Raw genomic sequence first — 26,099 nt, 5'->3', positions numbered from 1 at the left:
AAACAGACAGTATTTAACTTATGTGCAAAATAATATACTAATTTGCACCCCTTGCATTTTAACATGGTTTTGTCCAGGAGAAAACTTACTCATATTTTTGCCTTACTTTCCTTAATGAATCAGGCCCATTATGTTCAAATTGGTTTATGTACATAAACAATTTTGGGTAAAGAAAAAAAATAATGTGCATCTATTAATATTGATGATCATCATTTGTCCTTTAGGGTAAAGTTGAGCTCAGTTTAATGCTACTAACAGAGAAAGAGGCTGAGCAGCATCCAGCTGGGAAGGGGCGAGAGGAGCCCAATATTGACCCAAAACTGAACCCACCTATGTAAGCATTAATGTTCACTACATTTAAAAGGTTTTAAGATAAGAAATCTTATATTACAGATCTTTCCCCAGACATTTACTTTCCTCCTCTCATTTCCACATGTGGAGCACTTTCTAAACCTCATGAAACAAGAGGTCAATTTGGTACTTTGCAATATCATACCACTAAATCACAGAATAAGCATTCTCTAACAATATTTTTAGCAACCACTTGGGTTCACTTCTAACCAGTACTCCTAGTTTTCAGCTGCAGGACATAACCATTTTTCTTTTTAAAATTATAGACTTCCCAGATTTTTATATCATATATAGAACATGTCTCAGCCCTGATATTTCCCATTTCTCCCTAGCCGGCCTGACTCTTCCATCCTTTGGTTAACGGCTCCACTTAAGAGCTTGCGTTACATATTATGGCGAAGATATCGCTGGAATTGTTTGTGTGCCTTGTTTTTCATTCTGGTTCTGTTGCTGATTGGTGCCTTTATCTACTCTTCGTTGGTGAGTTGACAATATTGGGTAATGGAATTTGACAGTGTAAGAAGACAGTCCATTACATTTAGAATTATCATGTTTTGAGGATTTGGTTTTTATAGAACATGTCATGTCCCCTCTTTTAATGCTCTAATTTCCAGAATGTTATGTGGCCTTATGATTCAGTATATACGCAGAATATAGACCCACATTATCAGAAAATAGCTATAGAGCCAAATGTTGCAAGAGTAAAGCTCATCTCTCATTGGCAGAATACAGCTCCTTATGGGCAAAATATAGTTCCCAATGCCAGAATGCAGTTCCCCAGTGTCAGAAAACAACTCACCATTACCCAGTTCCTCACATCTACTTTGAAGTTTCAGCTAGAGATCAGGCTATGGCTACTGTCATAGTACCCAACAGAGTGCTACCTGTAAAACTGCTATTACAGGCTGCATGCTGTCAGAACATGGCATCATTGTGCCATCCCTTATATTTTGCTGTGTGACCTGGCGATGCTAACAGAGTGGGAGCTTCTTCTGCGCATGCGCAGATATGGTTCATGTCCAGTGTAGGGCCAACTGGGGCTTCAGCATGCATGCACTAAACTCACGCAAGCTTTTGAGAGCAGTACGGGGGCCTGGGATGGTGATTGCCGGACCCCTCTTTCATTTCTGTTATGCCATCTCTGCTGTCTCCTATTAGGGACTAGCTAAAACTTCAGGTGCAACTAGCAAGAGTTGAATGAATATTCTGGACTCTCACTGAATGGTAACTCTACTGAAATCTGGTAAAGAAAATCAGTGTTGAGGCAAATGTCCAAGTCAATAGACTAATACATAAGATTTATATGATAATTCACTACAAAACTAGGGTTGTATTTTCACTTTATGTTGAAGGAGCGGTCCTTACTCCAAGGAGCCTACGTGTTTAATATTAAACGGATAGTAAACAGGATGCGAACATTAAGTGGCAGAATACACATGGGAGGTCATTTATGAAGCACTGCCGGCGCACCACACAACACCTTGGCTGGATGGCGTGACCAGCACGTCTCTTGGGAGACGCTTCTGCAGCCTAGAAGTGGCCCTGTGTGTGCAGAGCAGGGCCGGACTGGCCATCTGGCACTTCTGGCATTTGGCAGAAGGGCCGATGGCCGTGTGGGCCAGTCCGGCTCCTGGCGCTGGTCGATCCCGGCACTTTAAGTTTTGCACGGCCGCGCGACGTGACTTCATGCGCTGCCGCGCAGGAACTCTTGCAATCTGTGGTTCAGCTGTTGAGGACGGAGAGTGGATGCCAGCCAGCAGGCTGATTAGGTAAGTGGTTTCTTTTTATTTTAGTATTTTAATTCCGGGGGATAGGGACAGTTACTGGAGGGGGGAGTGGGGGATAAATGAACATAGCTGCAGGGGAAGGGTTGAGATAGTGAACATAGCTGCAAGGGGGGGAGAGAGTGAACATGGTTGCACGGGGAGGAGTGATATAGTGAACATGGCTGCAGGGGGGGAGAGAGTGAACATGGTTGCACGGGGAGGGGTGAGATAGTGAACATGGCTGAGGGGGGGGGGGGGAGAGAGAACATGGCTGCAGGGGGGGGGGAGAGAACATGGCTGCACGGGGAGGGGTGAGATAGTGAACATGGCTGCAGGGGGGGGGGAGTGAACATGGCTGCAGGGGGGGGTGAACATGGCTGCAGGGGGAGGGGTGGGATAGTGAACACAGCTGCAGGGGGGAGTGAACATGGCTGCAAGGGGGGGGGAGAGTGAACATGGCTGCAGGGGGAGGGGTGAGATAGTGAACATGGCTGCGGGGGGGGAGAGTGAACATGGCTGCAGGGGGGGGAGTAAGTGAAAATGTATGTTAATAGAGGGAGTGTGTGTGCTATGTTAATATAGTGTGTGTGTGTGTGTGTGTGGCCGCAGCAATTCAATTAGGCGTGTGTGTGGCCGCAGTTTTTTAATTAGGCGTGTGTGTAGGTGGCCGCAGTATGTTAATATGGCGTGTGAGGGAAGGATCTTAATATAGTGTGGGAGGTAGGCTATTTAATGGTGGCGTGTAGGTAGGTGCTAATTATTTAAGGTGAGGTGAAGAAACCTTTAATTTCATGCCAGGGTGGTGTAAGGTTATCAATTGAATATGGGGCTGATTTTGGGGAGGAGGGCTATTTATTAAATGTGTATATGAATTATTTATTCTCGGGAACGGTTGTGGAAAATGGCTATGTTTATTAAACTTTAATGCTATTTAATTTATTGTAGGGACTGTTTGGAGGGAGGAAAAAATGTTTTGAGTAAATTGGTATACTGTTAATTTAATGTTGGGGCTGGTTGGAGGGAAATAGGTCTACTTATTAAATGTGAATATAATTATTGTTGGAAATGGAGGGAGGCCTAATTATAAAATGTGAGTGCTACTGATTTAACACCAGGGCTGGTTGTAGTTTTCTAAATCTCATGTACCCATTTTTTTCAAAATAGGGCATCCAATATTCGAGGATCAAGACAAGCAGGAACTGAGCTAAAGAAATCAGCTGCTACAAGTGGTGAAAGAAACAAGACAGGTAGGAGAGAGCAGATCATTCTGCAAACTGTCCTGAATCTGATGGGACAGCCCTGAATTTGGGTGGCTGTCTCGCTTAGTCAGGATTTGGTCCGACTGCAAGGACAGTTGGGAGGTATGTCTCGCTTCACCACGTACTGCTTGTGAAGGCAGAGCTGTGTGCATCTAACAGTAGTGCACACAGTATTGCCTGTGTATTTGTCTAAAATGATAACCATGTTACCTAATAGGGGCCCTGCTGTCTTAAATACCCTTGGTCCCCCGAGCCTTAATCCAGCTCTGGTTAGGGGAAGGGAACTGATAGCTGCTCCCAGTTCACAGCCTGCAGAGCAAGACGAGGAGCTCTAAGTATCACAAGATTTGGTAATCTCGTGAGACAAAGAGCTTCCCTACTCACTCTACAGGAAGTTCCCACCCTTATGGATGTCAGTAGCTCCAGAAGCATAGATAAGTACAGTGGGCTGGGGTGTCATAATGTGGCTGGGAGGGCAAGATAAATGTAATGTTTTATTACAATATATGTATCAATGTGCCATGTTGACCACACCCCACCACAATGCGTCCACGGCCTTTTTGGTGCCGCCGCTGTGCAGTTTATTTGCTAATCGTCTATGGAGGGGGCACCAAAAGTTCCCAAATTTCTCTTGCTGGTCCTGTACATACCATTAGCTAATACTGGTAAGCTCTATGCTACAAATAGAGAGTCAAGCTGTGACCTTTACAAAAAGTACTGTCATATTATTATCTGGAATAGAGGTGGGCCTGTGTGCTTTAAATGCCAGGGCTGATTTTTAGTCCCAGTCCGGCCCTGGTGCAGAGTGGCAATAAAATATGAAAAAGCGCAATGTGCAAAACCTTAAATGTCAGATTAAAGTCCAACTTCTACTCTCAATAAAATAAACTTTTTTATTTTTCACCTAAAATAACTGCATGGTTTACATCATTCATGAGTGTGAGGGGACATAGCTCACCGATGCACTTACTATATTGGGAACACCTTCACAACACCAGTTATCCCTCCTCTAGCTGTGCAAACTTCTGCTCCTCCACAAATGTCGCCATCTATCACTGCAAACTATGCCTTGGCAGAAATGTAGGTGCACTTGAACAAATCAAGATGCAGCACTGGTCTAAAGCTACTTTTACACTGAGCAGCAGACAATTTGCAGTTCATAAAGGACCTGAATGTAGCAGTGGTTACTGAAATATGGTGAGAAATTAAATTAGCTATTTCCTATTCCCATACAGGGTTACCTTTCCATGAAGTTAATCAAACCTTTAAGCAAAGACTTCACCTTGCCATGGAGCAATCTTGGCCCTCACAGTGGTAGTAACAGCATTAACCACAAAAACAGCAATATCCTAGACTTTCTGCGCCAGAAGAAGCTTTGATGACCTGCACTCCTCCTGAGAGACCTGTTTATAGGACCTCTGTGATATGAAATAAATAAAGTACTTACATCTATTTACATATATGCTACGGTGCCATCAATTACATGTGTAAGTTGTGTACACAGCATCATATTATTTAAGAAAGATCTTACTCACTGTGCACTTCCACAGACATGCAAAATGTAGTGCTGAGATCGACTTTAGTTTCATGGTCTGTAAAAGACCAGTTATCCAAGAATACACGTTGTGTTCTGCAAGGTCACTGATAGAATATTCTGGAAATATAATACATGGAAACGTTTTGTGAACATATCAAAACTGGGAAACATTTGAATTATTTGGAACATTTTCTCATGCACACCAGATTTCCTCTCTGTAAGTACAACAAAGACACTGCAAACTGTATGGAATGGCTGATTGCAGAGAGTAACTTAAACTTTAGTTATATAGCATGAGAAGATACAATTCAAAATTGATTACATTTCGCCATTGTATATTTGTAAAAGTTCCATGGGATCAAATTGTATTTTAGATTTAGTGACCCTTTAAATCAGTGATTCCCAGCGATTATGTCCTACACACTTGTGTGTCACAGGGCTATGCTGGATGTATCACGAGAATTTTGGTGTGACTGGAGAAAATTAATTCAAATTAAGAAAATAGTTAAGATTTGCCTCAGTTTCTCACGTATTCATTTTTCAATGTATCCTTTTTTCGCACAGTAGTGTTGCCACTTGATAAAAGGTTGGTAACCACTGCTTTAAATGGACACTAACATAAAGCAGAGAGGAGGCAGGTTTATGGGGAGGAAATAGACGTAGGAGGTTGTGTCAGCAAGATATTTCTTTACTAGGCATGAATAGTGGCATACTACTCTCTACTAGGTATTAATCCAGATATTGTCATATTGATATTACATTATACTGGACATTATATATGGTGGCATAGCACTTCCTAATGAGTACTATTACCCTATACCAAATATAGCATAGAATAAAAGATGATTGGATTATTGCAATAATCTTGCACTTTCTCAAAACCATGGAAAGACTGTACATCAACAAAAATTACTTACAAGCACCAGTGCCCCACCACTGTGGGGAAACCAGAAATCACTAACACTGTGATTCCAAGGGATGGATCTTCACCAAATTACTAGTCATGTTGAAGATGTTACATTTTTAGTGGACATCAATGTCAATATGAGCTACAACCAAAACATGACAGACAATAATAATGCTATAGTCCCTATACTAGGCCCTAGTATAATAAATTAGCAAGAAAACCTGCAAAAAAAGTATAATTAACAGATTATTCACTCTTAAGGTTATGTCATACGTGCACATTTACATACTGTAAAAATAAAAAAAACATTGAAACTTATGCTGTCAGCCACCAATATGCAAGACTAGTGCATCCAAGTGGGCACTTTTGTTGTTCTAAATTTTATTTATGGCCTACTGGGAGGAAAATAACATCTGGAATAACAACCCCTACTCTAAAGACATGTTAATTTTTGGTGCAGATACATAGATGATTTGCTATGTGTCTCAATCTGATATTCACGGCCCACACTAACCAGCGGCCAGTGGAATTTCTAGATCTAGAGATCTACACGGAAGGTAACACTGTCAAAACTAAGGCATTTATTAAAAAAGTGCTTTGTAATACATATATACCAGCATCTAATAATCACAACCTTTTCTGAAAAACAAGCAATATCTCTAAGATAAAGGTTTCTGGAAAGAAATAACAATCCAGAGTTGGTCAACAAGGCATATCAGGACACACTTAACCTGAGGCATACAATCAGGAGTCTGCACAGAACACATAAGAAATATTTGGATTGAATATGGGAAACATAGTGTATCCCTTCATTCCGCTGAACACCACAATCATGATCCTGCTCTGCTTAAATTTATAGGAATAAAAAAAGTCCCAAAACACTGGCCAGGGGGTGACTACATCAAGGACATCTCCAGAGAAGCGCGGTGAATCTATGATTTGGGTACACTCTAGCCTAAAGGAATTAACCTAGATTTCGATCTAGGAACTTTTTTTTGAAAATGAATTGCATTTGGTGCATACAGTGATTTAATATGGTCCTTATCACCTTTTGTTCTAATTACCTCCATTGCCACTATTTAGTAGCATACTTAGGCATTATGTAGGTAGCCACCGAACTCTCAAAAAGTATAGTAGTATGTTGGTTTATGAGCTAGTGGAAAGTTACATACACTCTATATCCACCATGTATCATGAAGTGTGTAATACCACTTAATATGAAACATACTGTACCAATACCATTACTAGTATTATTTATATTATTCATTCATACCATTGTTTTTAATGTAATTTTCAAGTTAGGCTGTTATTTGTTACAACAACCTCTATTACAACATTACTGCTTGCTCTGATTGAACATGAAATCACAGCTGAGGATAATTGCCTCACCAATCAGTGTCTGTGCCTGTGTCTATTTATACTGGTACTAAATCAGACATTTCTTATTCCTGATGAAGCTCATTCACTAAGCGAAACGCGTTACTATTATTAGCCTGCATCATACACAGCTCAAGCCCAATTGTATTTTAGAGCAGCCCACTCGCTCACCTCTCTGAAGCCGGTACTGTACTGCTTCTTCCTGCAGCCGGTGTCCATCTTGGACTGTTGGGGCAATTCCCTGACTGTCAGAACTACCTGCCCGTTCTCCTATGCACAGCAAACGCGGCACAGTCTGCATGTGCAGCCAGCTTCATACACATCCGTCAGACTCTGCAAACGCTGCTAGAAGCGGCTTTTAGACAGTTAATTTAACAAGCAAGACATAATGCTTTGCAGAGTCAGGACATCTTACAGCTAACTATTCATTGAGACGCTGTATGTTGAAGAGAACCTCTGGAAACATCTGCCACCATCAGTCCCTCGTATGTTGAGAGGTAAAAGGTTCCTGCAAGATTTAACTACCAGCTGAACTACAAGTTGAAATGGTCTCTATTGTGTCTAAGATGCTGTTGTTCTACAAAAAATGTATGTCTCTTTTAAAGCTTCATTAGAGCCACATGAGTGTTCTTATTTGCATCTTTTGCCAAACCTGCCAGAGAACATTTTTTATGAGTACCTACAAACTGTTCTTAAAGTTTTCATTTGGACACATATTGGATTATACAGAAGAATACAATGACTCTGAGAGAAATTCATAACCTACCTATAAAAGACTTAGGGGTATATTTGCTAAACTGCGGCTTTGAAAAAGTGGAGATATTGCCTATAACAACCAATCAGATTCTAGTTATCATTTATTTAGTACATTCTACAAAATGACATCTAGAATCTGACTGGTTGCTATAGGCAACATCTTCTCTTTGTCAAACTCACAGTTTAGTAAATACACTTAGGGGCGTATTCAATTGTTCCTCCGGCCGCCGGAAAAACGAGCGCGTTAAAACTATTACCGTTTATACGGTAATATTGCGCGTAAAAACCGTTAATACGGTAGTTTACTCGCTGAATTTCATCTCGCAGCTCAGATTAATTTCAGCGAGTAAACTACCGTATTAACGGTAATAGTTTTAGAGCGCTCGTTTTTCCGGCAGCCGGAGGAATAATTGAATACGCCCCTTATACTGTTATCTTCATATTATAATCAGACTGTTTCTGTCTGTCTTTACATGTGGTATATACAAATGAGAAATATGACTCTTAGGGGGGAATTCAATTGGGCATGTTACTGTAAAAAGGAACATGGCCTGCGCACTATTACTGTTATTACAGCAGTTTCAACGCCGGCTTTTTGCTTGCAGCTCAGGAAGCTGCAACCAGGAAGCCGGATTAAATTTACCGTAATAACGATAATAGGTTTAGTGCAGCAATACTCTGGGGGTGAACTTAATTCCCCCTTAGAGTAATCTACAACCTACCTTAAAGATTTAACCAATCCAATACATGCATGTTATAATCAGTTTGTGTTTTCCAACATTAATACCTGTTTATGCTGCATATATGCTATTATGTTTCTGGCCAGAAGCAACCTTATCTGAATAACTTTATACTTACACTTTATTAATCCTGCGCCTTGGAGATCTTACCTATATGTATCTATCTACTTTTACTAGGAATTAAGGTTTGTCCCATATCTCCCTCTTAATATTACGTATAGGACAGCACAGATAAGCCCTCCAACCCTTATATACAGCAGACATCAATAACATTCTAAGTATTTTATGTTAAAAAAAAATGAAAAAAATATTTTTTAATGTATTTTTATTAATGACTAAATTATTAACAAATATTAATGTATTTAATATTTTTTTATCTGCGCGTTCTGTTGGGGTTTCGTATTGCATATATGCATTGTGCATATCCTGCAGCGCGTTGTCTGCACATGGCAAGTGCCATATAGACAGAGCGTACTTACAGCCAAATTCAACTAGTAACGTTTCTTAAGATCTGCTTCTTATTGAACAGGGTCGTAACTGCTTGCATTTTCCGTCTGTTAAAAATACTCAGATTGTGTGAACACAATCTTAATAAATAAGACCCTGAATGTCAGCAAAATGCGGGTTTTTAATATCTATTATACCAGTTTTCGTTTACAATTATGAAACACATTTTTTATTTAAATTAGGCCCGTCTCCCTGTGAGAAAGCTCTGTTTGCCCTTGTATCCTCAAGCACCACTTACAAGAAGGAAAGAGGCCAGTGCTTGCTCCGACCCTACCTACAATGCTCCAGGTCTGCATGACATTCCTCACCTGCCTCGCTCACACCTATATGATCACAGTGTCGGGAGCGCCCTCTAGTGCTCATTTCCAGCAGTTGTCTTTTAACGCTAAATAATGTGACCAATCACCGAGCAGGAAGTCATCTGACGGGCCAATCATGAAGCACGGTGAGAAGGAACAGGAAGTAGCAGCGGCTGGAGAAAGATGAGAAGAGAGGAGCTGGCAGTAAGAGGATCAGTCTATGTATGTACATTATACTGGTGTGTGTGTACTGTATGTATGTACATTATACTGGTGTGTGTGTACTGTATGTATGTACATTATACTGGTGTGTGTGTACTGTATGTATGTATGTACATACATACATTATACTGCTGTGTGTGTACACTGTATGTATGCATGCCATAGCCGTGTGACTGCTGGCAGTAAGAGGATCAGTCTATGTATGTACATTATACTGGCGTGTGTACTGTATGTATGTATGTATGTATGTATGTACATACATACATTATACTGCTGTGTGTGTACACTGTATGTATGCATGCCATAGCCGTGTGACTGCTGGCAGTAAGAGGATCAGTCTATGTATGTACATTATACTGGCGTGTGTACTGTATGTATGTATGTATGTATGTATGTATGTACATAAATACATTATACTGCTGTGTGTGTACACTGTATGCATGCCATAGCCGTGTGACTGCTGGCAGTAAGAGGATCAGTCTATGTATGTACATTATACTGGTGTGTGTACACCATGTATGTATGTACATTATACTGGTGTGTTTGTACTGTATGTATGTATACTGTAGCTGTATGTGTGTATCTATACATACCGTAGCTGTATGTAATGTGTGTATGTATGTACACTGTGTGTGTGAGCGCACCGTAGCCCTGTACATCCTTGTGTGTGTGAGCGCACCGTAGCCCTGTACATCCTTGTGTGTGTGAGCGCACCGTAGCCCTGTACATCCTTGTGTGTGTGAGCGCACCGTAGCCCTGTACATCCTTGTGTGTGTGAGCGCACCGTAGCCCTGTACATCCTTGTGTGTGTGAGCGCACCGTAGCCCTGTACATCCTTGTGTGTGTGAGCGCACCGTAGCCCTGTACATCCTTGTGTGTGTGAGCGCACCGTAGCCCTGTACATCCTTGTGTGTGTGAGCGCACCGTAGCCCTGTACATCCTTGTGTGTGTGAGCGCACCGTAGCCCTGTACATCCTTGTGTGTGTGAGCGCACCGTAGCCCTGTACATCCTTGTGTGTGTGAGCGCACCGTAGCCCTGTACATCCTTGTGTGTGTGAGCGCACCGTAGCCCTGTACATCCTTGTGTGTGTGTGAGCGCACCGTAGCCCTGTACATCCTTGTGTGTGTGTACCGTAGCCCTGTACATCCTTGTGTGTGTGTGTGTGTGTGTGTGTGTACCGTAGCCCTGTACATCCTTGTGTGTGTGTGTGTGTGTACCGTAGCCCTGTACATCCTTGTGTGTGTGTGTGTGTACCGTAGCCCTGTACATCCTTGTGTGTGTGTGTGTGTGTGTGTGTGTGTGTGTGTACCGTAGCCCTGTACATCCTTGTGTGTGTGTGTGTGTACCGTAGCCCTGTACATCCTTGTGTGTGTGTGTGTACCGTAGCCCTGTACATCCTTGTGTGTGTGTGTACCGTAGCCCTGTACATCCTTGTGTGTGTGTGTACCGTAGCCCTGTACATCCTTGTGTGTGTGTGTACCGTAGCCCTGTACATCCTTGTGTGTGTGTGTACCGTAGCCCTGTACATCCTTGTGTGTGTGTGTACCGTAGCCCTGTACATCCTTGTGTGTGTGAGCGCACCGTAGCCCTGTACATCCTTGTGTGTGTGTACCGTAGCCCTGTACATCCTTGTGTGTGTGTGTGTGTGTGTGTGTGTGTGTGTACCGTAGCCCTGTACATCCTTGTGTGTGTGTGTGTACCGTAGCCCTGTACATCCTTGTGTGTGTGTGTGTACCGTAGCCCTGTACATCCTTGTGTGTGTGTGTGTGTGTGTGTACCATAGCCCTGTACATCCTTGTGTGTGTGTGTACCGTAGCCCTGTACATCCTTGTGTGTGTGTGTACCGTAGCCCTGTACATCCTTGTGTGTGTGTGTACCGTAGCCCTGTACATCCTTGTGTGTGTGTGTACCGTAGCCCTGTACATCCTTGTGTGTGTGTGTACCGTAGCCCTGTACATCCTTGTGTGTGTGTGTACCGTAGCCCTGTACATCCTTGTGTGTGTACCGTAGCTCTGTACATCCTTGTGTGTGTGTGTACCGTAGCCCTGTACATCCTTGTGTGTGTGTGTGTACCGTAGCCCTGTACATCCTTGTGTGTGTGTGTACCGTAGCCCTGTACATCCTTGTGTGTGTGTGTGTACCGTAGCCCTGTACATCCTTGTGTGTGTGTGTGTGTACCGTAGCCCTGTACATCCTTGTGTGTGTGTGTGTGTACCGTAGCCCTGTACATCCTTGTGTGTGTGTACCGTAGCCCTGTACATCCTTGTGTGTGTGTGTGTACCGTAGCCCTGTACATCCTTGTGTGTGTGTGTGTACCGTAGCCCTGTACATCCTTGTGTGTGTGTGTGTACCGTAGCCCTGTACATCCTTGTGTGTGTGTGTGTACCGTAGCCCTGTACATCCTTGTGTGTGTGTGTACCGTAGCCCTGTACATCCTTGTGTGTGTGTGTACCGTAGCCCTGTACATCCTTGTGTGTGTGTGTACCGTAGCCCTGTACATCCTTGTGTGTGTGTGTACCGTAGCCCTGTACATCCTTGTGTGTGTGTGTGTACCGTAGCCCTGTACATCCTTGTGTGTGTGTGTACCGTAGCCCTGTACATCCTTGTGTGTGTGTGTACCGTAGCCCTGTACATCCTTGTGTGTGTGTGTACCGTAGCCCTGTACATCCTTGTGTGTGTGTGTGTACCGTAGCCCTGTACATCCTTGTGTGTGTGTGTACCGTAGCCCTGTACATCCTTGTGTGTGTGTGTGTGTACCGTAGCCCTGTACATCCTTGTGTGTGTGTGTACCATAGCCCTGTACATCCTTGTGTGTGTGTGTGTACCGTAGCCCTGTACATCCTTGTGTGTGTGTACCGTAGCCCTGTACATCCTTGTGTGTGTGTGTACCGTAGCCCTGTACATCCTTGTGTGTGTGTGTACCGTAGCCCTGTACATCCTTGTGTGTGTGTGTACCGTAGCCCTGTACATCCTTGTGTGTGTACCGTAGCCCTGTACATCCTTGTGTGTGTACCGTAGCCCTGTACATCCTTGTGTGTGTACCGTAGCCCTGTACATCCTTGTGTGTGTACCGTAGCCCTGTACATCCTTGTGTGTGTGTACCGTAGCCCTGTACATCCTTGTGTGTGTGTGTACCGTAGCCCTGTACATCCTTGTGTGTGTGTGTGTGTGTGTGTACCGTAGCCCTGTACATCCTTGTGTGTGTGTGTACCGTAGCCCTGTACATCCTTGTGTGTGTACCGTAGCCCTGTACATCCTTGTGTGTGTACCGTAGCCCTGTACATCCTTGTGTGTACCGTAGCCCTGTACATCCTTGTGTGTGTGTGTGTGTGAGCGCACCGTAGCCCTGTCCATCCTTGTGTGTGTACCGTAGCCCTGTACATCCTTGTGTGTGTACCGTAGCCCTGTACATCCTTGTGTGTGTGTGTGTACCGTAGCCCTGTACATCCTTGTGTGTACCGTAGCCCTGTACATCCTTGTGTGTGTGTGTGTGTGTGTGTGTGTGTGAGCGCACCGTAGCCCTGTACATCCTTGTGTGTGTGTGTAAGCGCACCGTAGCCCTGTACATCCTTGTGTGTGTGTGTAAGCGCACCGTAGCCCTGTCCATCCTTGTGTGTGTGTGTGAGCGCACCGTAGCCCTGTCCATCCTTGTGTGTGTGAGCGCACCGTAGCCCTGTCCGTGGGTGTGTGAGCGCACCGTAGCCCTGTACATCCTTGTGTGTGTGAGCGCACCATAGCCCTGTCCATCCGTGTGTGTGTGTTCGCGCGCGCCGTAGCCCTGTACATCCTTGTGTGTGTACCGTAGCCCTGTACATCCGTGTGTGTGTGTGTGTGTGTACCGTAGCCCTGTACATCCTTGTGTGTGTGTACCGTAGCCCTGTACATCCTTATGTGTGTGTGTGTGTACCGTAGCCCTGTACATCCTTATGTGTGTGTGTGTGTACCGTAGCCCTGTACATCCTTGTGTGTGTGTGTGTGTACCGTAGCCCTGTACATCCTTGTGTGTGTGTGTGTGTACCGTAGCCCTGTACATCCTTGTGTGTGTGTGTGTGTGTGTGTGTACCGTAGCCCTGTACATCCTTGTGTGTGTGTGTGTGTGTGTGTGTACCGTAGCCCTGTACATCCTTGTGTGTGTGTGTGTGTGTACCGTAGCCCTGTACATCCTTGTGTGTGTGTGTACCGTAGCCCTGTACATCCTTGTGTGTGTGTGTACCGTAGCCCTGTACATCCTTGTGTGTGTGTGTACCGTAGCCCTGTACATCCTTGTGTGTGTGTGTACCGTAGCCCTGTACATCCTTGTGTGTGTGTGTACCGTAGCCCTGTACATCCTTGTGTGTGTGTGTGTACCGTAGCCCTGTACATCCTTGTGTGTGTGTGTACCGTAGCCCTGTACATCCTTGTGTGTGTGTGTACCGTAGCCCTGTACATCCTTGTGTGTGTGTGTACCGTAGCCCTGTACATCCTTGTGTGTGTGTGTACCGTAGCCCTGTATATCTTTGTGTGTGTGTACCGTAGCCCTGTATATCTTTGTGTGTGTGTACCGTAGCCCTGTACATCCTTGTGTGTGTGTGTACCGTAGCCCTGTACATCCTTGTGTGTGTGTGTACCGTAGCCCTGTACATCCTTGTGTGTGTGTGTACCGTAGCCCTGTACATCCTTGTGTGTGTGTGTACCGTAGCCCTGTACATCTTTGTGTGTGTGTACCGTAGCCCTGTACATCTTTGTGTGTGTGTACCGTAGCCCTGTACATCCTTGTGTGTGTACCGTAGCCCTGTACATCCTTGTGTGTGTACCGTAGCCCTGTACATCCTTGTGTGTGTACCGTAGCCCTGTACATCCTTGTGTGTGTACCGTAGCCCTGTACATCCTTGTGTGTGTACCGTAGCCCTGTACATCCTTGTGTGTGTACCGTAGCCCTGTACATCCTTGTGTGTGTACCGTAGCCCTGTACATCCTTGTGTGTGTACCGTAGCCCTGTACATCCTTGTGTGTGTACCGTAGCCCTGTACATCCTTGTGTGTGTGTGTGTGTGTGTGTGTGTGTGTGTGTGTGTGTGTGTGTGAGCGCACCGTAGCCCTGTACATCCTTGTGTGTGTGTGTGTGTGAGCGCACCGTAGCCCTGTACATCCTTGTGTGTGTGTGTGTGTGAGCGCACCGTAGCCCTGTCCATCCTTGTGTGAGCGCACCGTAGCCCTGTCCGTGGGTGTGTGAGCGCACCGTAGCCCTGTACATCCTTGTGTGTGTGAGCGCACCATAGCCCTGTCCATCCGTGTGTGTGTGTGTGTGTTCGCGCGCGCCGTAGCCCTGTACATCCTTGTGTGTGTACCGTAGCCCTGTACATCCTTGTGTGTGTACCGTAGCCCTGTACATCCTTGTGTGTGTACCGTAGCCCTGTACATCCTTGTGTGTGTGTGTGTGTGTGTGTGTGTGTGTGTGTGTGTGTGTGTGTGTGAGAGCGCACCGTAGCCCTGTACATCCTTGTGTGTGTGTGTGTGTGAGCGCACCGTAGCCCTGTCCATCCTTGTGTGTGCGTGTGAGCGCACCGTAGCCCTGTCCGTGGGTGTGTGAGCGCACCGTAGCCCTGTACATCCTTGTGTGTGTGAGCGCACCATAGCCCTGTCCATCCGTGTGTGTGTGTGTGTGTTCGCGCGCGCCGTAGCCCTGTACATCCTTGTGTGTGTACCGTAGCTCTGTACATCCGTGTGTGTGTGCGCGCACCGTAGCCCTGTACATCCGTGTGTGTGTGTGTGTGTGTGCGTGTGTGTGTACCGTAGCCCTGTACATCCTTATGTGTGTGTACCGTAGCCCTGTACATCCTTATGTGTGTGTGTGTGTACCGTAGCCCTGTACATCCTTGTGCGTGAGCGCACCGTAGCCCTGTCCGTGTGTGCGTGAGCGCACCGTAGCCCTGTCCGTGTGTGCGTGAGCGCACCGTAGCCCTGTCCGTGTGTGCGTGAGCGCACCGTAGCCCTGTCCGTGTGTGCGTGAGCGCACCGTAGCCCTGTCCGTGTGTGCGGGAGCGCACCGTAGCCCTGTCCGTGTGTGCGGGAGCGCACCGTAGCCCTGTCCGTGTGTGCGGGAGCGCACCGTAGCCCTGTCCGTGTGTGCGGGAGCGCACCGTAGCCCTGTCCGTGTGTGCGGGAGCGCACCGTAGCCCTGTCCGTGTGTGCGGGAGCGCACCGTAGCCCTGTCCGTGTGTGCGGGAGCGCACCGTAGCCCTGTCCGTGTGTGCGGGAGCGCACCGTAGCCCTGTCCGTGTGTGCGGGAGCGCACCGTAGCCCTGTCCGTGTGTGCGGGAGCGCACCGTAGCCCTGTCCGTGTGTGCGGGAGCGCACCGTAGCCCTGTCGGTGTGTGCGGGAGCGCACCGTAGCCCTGCCGGTGTGTGCGCGAGCGCACCGTAGCCCTGTCCTTGTGTATGTGTGTACTGTAGCCCTGTCCTCGTGTGTGCGCATCTAGAGATGTCTATATGATTATATGATGATGGTGAGCCTGTGTGTACAGTATGGACGTGTTTTATATTACTGTGTGTGTGTGTGTGTGTGTGTGTGTATATGTATATATATATATATATATATATATATATATATATATATATATATATATATATATCCATACATACTCTGCATTTTATCTCCTTTGATACACAGCTGCTAAAATGCTCCTCCAATACAGTGTATTTTACCTTCAGTGACATTTGTACATTCAGTTGAATTATACTTGCTCACAAACCGAGAACCAGCAGGATATACATAAGACGGGGGTACATACCAAAACAGACAAAATATATTTCTTGTCTTTAGCAAAACACACCAATAGTAGTCGGTACATACACCAAATTCCCTACTTTTCCCTCCTCTTTCACCTTGCATCGCTTTCTCTTACCTTTGTCACATTTTGTTTAAATAACTTTTTGTTTTATATTAAAGGCGTTAATGTATATTTTAAATTATTATTCTCTCTATAAAGTAGGGAGCAAAGCTTTGTGTACTTTTGACTACTGTTCAGTCCTCGGGATATATAGTAGGATGCTGCTTGCTGTAGCTTTAGTTTAATATTTTTTATGGATCAGTAGTACATGATTTCAGGATGTGAAACTTACAATTCAGGCGGTGGCTCATTTGCTCTGACATATAAAACAAGAAATATGGAAAAAGTCTGGTAACAATGTAGCAATGAGAATGATCTCATGCTGATCTTTTGAGTTATGCTATACACTTTTCTAAACCTAGCAACACATATTCCAACCTGACTAATATGAGCGAAGTTGCAACACAAGTGGAAGACCAATTGCTCAGATCTATTTATTTTTGGAAGCCTAAGTGTGACAGGATGGACCGCCTATGCCACCCTGTCTGCTATTGCTGGGAACCAGCTGGGCTTACTGTGCCAGCGTTCCCTTTCGTTATCCCAAATGCGCCCTATTGCTGCAGTAGGAGGGACTTACAAATGCTGCCACCACTGGACTTCTTACCAGCATCAGGTTTCTTCTGGGTAACTGACGCTGCTAATGTACCCCTTGCCAGTGTTCCTGGGCTGGTACTCCTGGCCTCTTCAGATTGATCAGGGTTGCTGTGGATGGACCCCCCTGGCTTATCATACTGGCCAGAGCTGCTGGGTACCAGCCAGAATGGTGGTACCGGAAAAGCTGGGTCCAAACCTCAGTAACAGTCAGGAACGGATTAGTTTTTGGGTCTGATCTGTAGGTCACAGGAATAAAGATGTTTCCAAGCAGGTCTTTAAAGCAAATTATGTTTATTTGCTCACACTGATTGACGGTACCAGGAGCAGGTCAGATGAAGCAAGAAAGAACAATTTTCAATACAAGACAGGACTTTTTATATGGACTTGAACACAGCCTCATGGGCTATTTTCAGAATCAGGCTGCAATTTGTTTACCCAAACATGGATTTACATGCAATGCAAAGCTAACAATATTTACACTTCTCTGTTATGTGCTAAAACTTGATGCTTGCATTATCTGAGATCCAGTAACGCCAGACAGTGCCCCCCTGCTGGGTATACAGGCTAAAAAGGATTTTGTCACTTCACATAAAGACTTGCTGCTATCAGCAACCAGACTTCCTCTAGCAAAGATACAAACCCAAACAATGACACTTGCATACAAAACACATCCCAATGTAACACGATAAGTGCATTTCAAATTATACATTGGTACCTGCACCTCTGATTGATATACATTTCTAGAAAAAATAAATATGTTCCAACTGCGCTCGCAAAGTGTTAATAGAAAAAAGGGGTGAATGTTGTAACAGAATAAATTAGAATTTATTCTGTTACAACATTCACCCCTTTTTTCTATTAACACTTCGCGAGCACAGTTGGAACATATTTATTTTTACTGTATCTACAAGGAGGGATTCCTTGGTTCCCTCGCTGCTGCGAATGTGTCACGCAGTCTGATATTGAGCGCATATGTATATCTATTATACATTTCTAGAATAAATTATTTCTACATGATCCAGTGACAAATAAGTTATTTATCAGTGATCCAGTCACATTAAGGTATAAGCTTTCTGTATCACAAGGGTCTTAACCCAAAGATTATCCCTTTTATCCCTAACCCCCTGACCTATTAGGTTCTACAGGGTGAAGGAGCTTCGACTCCCCTATGATGAAAGTCTTTTCGCATGTCTCCAGGTCCTAAATCTTTAGAAGGGTTCTGGGGACTGAAAGACCCCAGCCCTCCCCATAGCTCTTTGTGGACAGGACTGATAACAGTCCATGGTCTCCCTCAATCCCTTTTAGCACAAAGTCGAAAATGGCACACATGAAAAAATACATGTAATAGTGGTGTGTGTGTGTATATATATGTATATATATGTATATATATATATATATATATATATATATATATATATATATATATATATATATATATATATATGATCCTAGCCTTCAACTGGTATATAAAGGATGTTCTGGCGCTATTTAAATGTATTTCTTTGAGTCCATAAGTTAAATCATGTGGTAAGCTTCAGCCCCTTGGTCTGCTGAACAGCTAGGAGTTAAGTAATGTATGTCTATTGCATCAGTGACTCTCCGGGCTGAGAGTTAATCCTAATTGGCAGGTACACACCCAAAAGCCTTTCTATTAACATTTACTTAGGCTGGGTACACACTACAGAAAGTTTCTCCCAATGCGACATCTGTTACGATTTTACCAACGACTTAAAAAATAAATAAATCCCGATCCGCAGCTGATTCATGTGTACACACCTACATATTTTACACGATTTACCTTCAGATCTTTGCTCTTCATCTGTCATAACCATCTGCTGAAAAGATCATGACTCTGTAAACTCTATGGCAGAGCTGTAACTTAGAATTCTAGCGCGAGAAAGACAAACGCCGCCCCCCTAGCCCTCAATCTTAACCAAATTAACCTAAAATATTCCTAAATTGCGCCCCCTTCAGCGTTGCGCCCTGGGTGATCGCCCCTGTCGCACAGCCCTAGTTGCGGCCGTGCTCTATGGAGATCTGCCTACACTGCTGGTCATGAGTACATACATACACACTGCAGCATTAGAACGACATTGTTTATAGATATTTTTAGATTGGTTTCAAAATCAAATGAAACGATACAATGTGCTTTGGTACGGTCGTTCATCATTGGAGTCTACACGCTAATGCGATATCTGAAAACACGGCCGTGAATCGCGTGATCTACATGATAATTGCATAGATGTGTACCCAACTTAAGACTATTTAAAGCAAATGCCAGACAGGGTTAGGGGTTCTAAATATGCATACTTTTTCAGGTGTGGTCTTATACGGGGAATCAGGATGTAAAAGTAGCATATTAATACCCATGTGCCGAGCCATACAAGTCTTAAGTTGCGTCCAAGTTTTTATCTGTTTGTTTTATTTGCAACAAACACATTTGATATTTGGCATCAATAAAGCTTGAAAGACCTCTGTAAGGTTTTGCTTACACATGCACACAAAAGGTTAATATATGCCTGAGTGACAAAGATGGCACCAATTATGAGCTATTCATGCCATCATTTGGGCCCTCAATGTTTGCGATTATCTCTTTACTTAGGCTTAGGTATATCTACTAAACTGTGGGTTTGAAAAAGTGAAGATGTTGCCTATAGCAACCAATCAGTTTCTAGCTGTAATTTTGTAGAATGTACAAAATAAATGATAACTAGAAACTGGTTGCTATAGGCAGCAACTCCACTTTTTAAAACCCGCAGTTTAGTAGATAAACCTCTTGTCTTTTTACTAGATTCCTCATAGCAGGAACCACACCTCGCATTTACTCAACTATCTGCTTAGGTCACATGACTCATGTTGAAAATGTCAAATGATTGAATGCAGGACAATTATAGAGCGCACAACACACCAGGTTCTTAGGACCAGCTCACAAGCAACTTGCTTTAGGTATCTCTGTCCTCTTAGAGCAGGACTGGCCAACCTGTGTCTCTCCAGGAATTCTGAAACTACAAGTCCCAGCACACCATGTCGGCTATTGGCTGGCTGTAAAGCATGCTGGGGCTTGTAGTTTTAGCAACATTTGGAGAGCCACAGGTTGGCCAGGCCTGTCTTAGGGCATGGAACGAGGCACCGTTACAATTGATTTGTTTTGCAAGAGTATTTCTGATTTCCATTTTACATGCAAGGTCTATTCTTAATACTGCAGCCATCACAGGACATCTAGCCCTAGTATATCGGTGAAACTATGCATCTTAAAATATTTTCTGTAGATAAAGAAAAGCACGCCTCTATTGTACCGCTTTTAGGAAAAATTAAGCCTTTTCTTCAAGTCATTGAGCACTTTTCATTTAAACGTATACTTCTTATGTGGCACATTTACTACATATGAGCTGGTCCTGTTGCAGGGACGGGAGTTCTGCTTTGGTGAGGATCGGAAGCCTTACAGATGTGAGATTGGATACTGCTGTGGGGACGCCGAGTGCTGTACATACTACTATGAGCTGTGGTGTAAGTCTGCAATACTCTCAGGTGCAATAAAGTGTTTCAGTAGAAACTGTACACAGTGATGCTCATATAGCACTGGAATGCACAAGCAATTTTGATGTAAGATCATTTGGGGCAGCAGGCCAAAACTACTTGTGATCACTTGCAAAAAATGTGACCGGTGGCACCCAGTGGCCAGACTCAATTGCTTTTTTTTACCTGAGACTTTGAGAAGTGAATGTAGCGTGCTGCAAACACCTCTGACAGCTGTTGGAGACTGTGACAGAGCACTTAATTTTATTAACAAAAGACTAGATAACATGAACTTATCCTATTGGAACAAAACTAAATGTCATCTATTCCTGCAAAAAAATACTGGCCATGAATACTTATGAAAAGTGCTTTTTTGCAATCTAATACAGCTCTTCAATCAGACAGATTCCTGGCATCGTTTAGAGAATTTCACTGCTTGTGAGAAAACAAATTTATGTACTGTACCTCAATTACTAATATTCCCGTGTCCGTGCACTTTTCATCGTCACCTATTTGTTGAAGAGAAAGAACCTCTGACATGATGGACATTGTTCAGGGAGCTGGTGTCGTGCAGTTTGGACAGTGTACAGGGCAGAGAGTGTATGTCAGGCGGGGGCAGAGAGTGTATGTCAGGCAGGGTAGACAGTGTGGGGAGTGTGTGCCATGGAAAGTGGACAGTGTGCAAGGAGGGAGTGTCGGACAGGTTGCAAGGTGGCGGTTTGCAGGGAAAAGGTGTTGGGCAAAATTGACAGTGTGCAGGAAGACAATGTTGATGGGTCTTGGGCAGGGTGGACAGTGTGGGAAGAATTTTTTGGCAGGTAAAGGATGTTGGGCAAAATGGACACTGCAGGAAGAGCATATCGGAAATGAAAGGTCTTGGGCATGGTGGACAGTGCAGGGAGAGGGTGCCTAGCAGGGTGGACGTTGGTTACGTTGCAGAGAGGGGGTGTTGGGCCAGGTGCCAGTAGAGGGTTCAAGCAGGGTGGACAAGAGGCGAGAGTGCGGGGCGAAGGTGATGAGCTGGGTGCCAGGTGAGGGTGCCAGGCAGGATGGGTAATGTGCCAGATAAGAATATTGGTCTGTGTAGGTGAGGATAATTGGTGCTTTTTTTGCAATGACCTCTTCAGCATTTAAGGCGGTGGATGTTTTGCACAAAGACGTTTCTTCCTGTGACTAACTGTATTTATTAATATGATGCCCAGCTGACCATTCTGCTGGGATATAATGCTCTATTATTCATAAACATCATTCACATTGGTCAGATTGTCATTAATAAAATTACAGAATACACACATCTTAATACTAAGACCTAGTAATAACATACATGTTTTCCCTGTCAGGGTTCTGGCTGGCCTGGACTCTCATTATCCTGGCTGGGTGCTGTTGTGCTTGTCGTCACCGCAGAGTTAAACTGAGACACCAACATGAGCTGAGACAACGGGAGATCAGTCTTATGGCCTATCAGGGGTTTCCTCCAGCTGCTGCTGCTGCCTTAGGTAACTATATTCTGCTTTCTGTGGGCTGGGGTTATTGGAAACAATAATGGCGTAGTTATGTTCCCAGGGTGGGGAGTAAAGGTCAGGGGGGATGGTGTATTTTGCTTTTAAATAAATGCTGAGTTTATTATATTATTACTGTATTGTTTTTTTGCTGCCATAGAAGCAAAAGCTTTCAGTGATTTTAAAGTAAGAAAATGAATTAAAGCTCACCTATTACTCATTGGTTATACTCTCTTATATTTTTGTGGAGAATCCCTTTAAAACTAAAAATGAAGTTGTTTATAAAGGTCTAGAAGTGGTCTGTGAGATGTGAAAATACGCGCTATTATCCTGTAGCATCCTGACTAGCTGTAGATATCCTAAGATCCGGCAATCGCCATGCTACTGGAGGCACCCACCGATTACCGTAATGGACACTTGGCTGTGGCAGCTGGGCTGGAAAGATTTGTCTGCTCATGGTGCAAAGATTGGTGGCTCTTTCTCCTCCCTCGCAAAGAAAACTGCAGCCACAGGGATAGAAGAGGTCACAGGACAGGAGGAGCCCTATCTGACAACCTGCAGACAATCGCACCCTTTGAAAAACGGGTTACAGACTGCATTGGACCTTTCCTTACTGAGAGACAGTCTGCAAAATATGAGGGAGAGAAGGCATGAAGTGGAGCAACGAGTCTCCACCCTAGAGGACTCCACCACTCAGAAAGAGGTTGGATTACTGGTCTGTCCTGACACTATTAGCATGTCAGAGCAGGCTGATGGATGTGGAGAAGAGATTAAGGAAAGGTGATGTGCGGCTGGCGGTATTATCTGAAAGAGCAGAGGGCGACAAGGCAAATTCCCAAAGCAATAGCTTCTGCAGCTATGTTAGAAAGAGACTTTCACTGACCAATTTGTGGTGGATCGGGCCCACCAACTACTGATGCATTCTCCTCCTACAAGAGTTCTGCCGCGCACCCTCATAGCCAAACTTTAAAGACAGAAGAGCTATACTGCACTTATCTAGGCTAATGGGCCCTTTAATGATTGACAATCATAAAGGGATGGTGTTTCCTGTCTTCTTACGAGAGGTGCAAATAAATCAAGCAAACTTTGTGTAAGTTCTACAGCAGCAATATTCTACTCTACCCATTGAGGCTTCAGATTGTCAAGCCGGGCTGATCACACTACTGTGAGAATTGATGTCAGTATATTCACTAAAATTCTCTCTGTGCGTCTTAATAAAGTAATTAACAAAACTATGAATCCAGATCAGACAAGGTTTATGCCAGGTAAATCTACTAGCGCTGACCTACATGCAAATAACACGCCACAATAAAGGAGAAGCAGTAGTGGTTTCAGTAGATGCCAAGTTTTTCTGGGAAGTTATGTGTATATTTGGTTCCATTAGTTGGGTTTGTTTGCTGTATTACCCCCATGGTGGGGATGGAGGATAAAGGCTTTATGATTGACCCCTTCCCACTGGAAAGGGACACTCATCATAGTTGCCCGCTGTACTCGGCACTGTGTGTATTAGAGGGATGAGTGTAAAGTAGACATTAGGTAATTGCTCTGTGCGTTGATAATACACTTTTATTTCTAGAAGATGTGGGCACTTCAGTTCAGGCCTTGTTGGAGGAGGTGGAACATTTTGGTGCATATTCAGGAATCCAAATAAACTAGAACTAATCAAATATTTGTCTTCTCTCCGGAAAATGCGCTTTTGTTAGTATGGACAGAAAAGGGTCAACTTGATTAAAATGGGTGTTAAGTCTATGTGTAATCCAGTATACTTACCAGGAAGTTTTTGTACGAAAATAAATCCATATTTATCCTTTTTGATCTGAATGGGTAAGAGGACAAGAATTAAGAGTTGTGCCAACTGCAACGCCCTATGAATCTTGGTGGATTGGCACTCCCTAATTTCAACAGGTTCTACTATTCTGTGCAATTATCTCTGGTGCAGGGAGTACAGGGAAATGACATGGGCAAATCTAGTGGTAGCACACATGAGCCAGGGTCATCCCCCACTTCAAGTTGGGATGGCACAATAAGGAGATATGGATTAGTGGAATGGAAGCACTGGGATGTTTACTCCCTCTTTGGATATTACAGCTACTGAGCTACTTAAGTTGATTTCTCAGTGTGGACAAACCATGAGGATCACTCTGAAAATGTTATATTCTAGCGCATAGTCTAAAAATTTTGAGGAGATTACGGCTGAATTTGTGGTTTCAAATGTCTTCTTTTTCTGCTTCCTTCAGCTTAGACATAGTGTGTATGAGTGAGAGGGGGAATTACTATAAAATGACTTTTCCCTGGGATTTTGGGATGTGCAATAATAGAGTGCCACAGACATAATTCTACATAATGTGCCTGACAACATTGTTTTGGGTAATCAGATGTTCAAAGTAAGTCCAGGTTTTTGTTTTTTCCTTTTACCCCTTTCTTACATGGACTCTTCGTGTATTGGCAAGTTTGTTTTCAATTTGGAATGAATGATTTACTTTCGGTATAGGTTGCTTTTGGATAGAGCTATTTGTTTGATGATTGACCAGATTATTTTCACCCGCAGAGCCCTGGCCTACCTGCAAACTGCCTACATATGATGAAGTGACACAAGACCCCCCCACGCCACCACCACCCTATTGCGAGATTGTGGATGAGGCCCCCCCAGGTGGAGACGGCCCTCATCTTCCTGTAGCCAGTTCTTCAAATTTGGACCATGCATGGTCTGTCCAAGGTCAACCTTCACCTGAAGCACAGGGGCCTACCGTAGAACATCAGCCGCACCATGACAGTGCAGAGCAAGAGAGAGCAAGTGCCTTGGAGAGAAGACGTCATGTCACAGGGGACTCTGGGATTGTACTGTGCGATGAGAAGCTGGTGTGTATGAGTGAGAGAGAAGACGATACCTCCTTGTGTAGAGGATATATCCGTGTGGACACAGGTGCTTCCACTGCATAAGATGTAGATAGGCTGTAGTGAGCATACATGATGATGAGGGGCTACACCCCTATGGACATTTACCTACAAGGGCTGTTACTCCAGGGGGAGCAGAGGCCTCGCCAACCCTCTATTTCCTGGCACTATCCTTGCACTGATGGCATCTTCTTGCAGAGCTTTTGCACTTTGTTTTTGTTTGTGAGTGGATTTGATAGAGAATCTGAGTTTGTATTTACTTTTTTTTTTTTTGTATAGAATTAGATACATTTTGTTATAGACATGAGGAAGTTATGTAATATTGTACATCACCAGGACATGGTCTCAAAGGAAAGAGCTATGTCTGCTTATCTTGAAAAATAAACCAGCTCATTTCAAACACTGGGATGACTGTTGTTGTGCACTTGTAGGTTAATAGCACTGACATATTCTGCATTATGTACAGCAGGGGAATACACTATATTTTTTTTTTTTTTTTTTACAAGACATTAACTTGAGCCTAGGACATAAAAACCATGCTTGTTAGATTGAAATATCTAAAAGATTGTGATAATTTAATCTTCTAGTGCCCGGATTTGTTTTGCTTATTCAAAGTGTGTTTTGAACAAAAAATGCAAATGGTTAGTTTACAGTGTTACATCCCCGGAAGTGTTTTACTAAATCTGATTTTCTACCCAAGAATAGGGATTATATATATATATATATATATATATATATATATATATATATATATATATATATATATATATATATATATTTGATCAGCACTGCAGCGTGGTCATTTCACAAGTGAGTTTTAAATGAGAGAAGCTGCTCTGTCACTCAGCAGCTGATAGGCCGCCTGACCTGCCACTCATTGCACCAAGTGTCAAGTTTTTTTTTTTTCTGTTTTTTTTTTTTATTCATTCCCATTGGATTAAATGCTGGAAGACTGAAGAAGATCCCTGGATTTTAAGTGTGAAATAAATTTGTAAAACAGGGTGT

General features: G+C 43.9%; 2 protein-coding genes across 5 annotated transcripts in view; both read left to right on the top strand.

Moving 5' to 3' along the window:
- Positions 1–4,842, top strand: part of FER1L5 (fer-1 like family member 5) — a 676,118-nt gene extending 671,276 nt beyond the window's left edge. For all 4 annotated transcript variants that reach the window (XM_075207347.1, XM_075207349.1, XM_075207348.1 and 1 more), the window contains 3 exons: positions 225–334; positions 684–831; positions 4,612–4,842. In XM_075207347.1, the coding sequence (XP_075063448.1) occupies positions 225–334; positions 684–831; positions 4,612–4,755 (402 nt within the window). In that variant the 3' untranslated portion in view covers positions 4,756–4,842. The remainder of the gene's footprint in view (positions 1–224; positions 335–683; positions 832–4,611) is intronic.
- Positions 4,843–9,637: 4,795 nt separating this feature from the next.
- Positions 9,638–25,498, top strand: LOC142151565 (WW domain-binding protein 1-like). The gene is made up of 4 exons (XM_075207344.1): positions 9,638–9,721; positions 20,589–20,691; positions 22,041–22,196; positions 24,748–25,498. Exons 1-4 carry the CDS (start codon positions 9,683–9,685, stop codon positions 25,137–25,139), a joined length of 690 nt encoding a protein of 229 aa, XP_075063445.1. The 5' UTR covers positions 9,638–9,682; the 3' UTR covers positions 25,140–25,498.
- The last annotated feature ends 601 nt before the right edge of the window (positions 25,499–26,099 follow it).

The sequence above is a fragment of the Mixophyes fleayi genome, chromosome 4 (genome assembly GCF_038048845.1).
Source record: "Mixophyes fleayi isolate aMixFle1 chromosome 4, aMixFle1.hap1, whole genome shotgun sequence".
Taxonomy (NCBI): domain Eukaryota; kingdom Metazoa; phylum Chordata; class Amphibia; order Anura; family Limnodynastidae; genus Mixophyes; species Mixophyes fleayi.
The sequence above is the reverse complement of the archived record's forward strand: the minus strand, read 5'-3'. Positions and strand labels throughout refer to the sequence as shown.

Coding starts and splice junctions, on each gene's coding strand:
- LOC142151565 (XM_075207344.1), top strand. CDS start 9,683: ATGAGAAGAGAGGAGCTGGCAGTAAGAGGATCAGTCTAT. Junction 9,722..20,588: donor CAGTAAGAGGATCAGTCTAT/GTATGTACATTA, acceptor GTCCTGTTGCAG/GGACGGGAGTTCTGCTTTGG. Junction 20,692..22,040: donor ATACTACTATGAGCTGTGGT/GTAAGTCTGCAA, acceptor TTTCCCTGTCAG/GGTTCTGGCTGGCCTGGACT.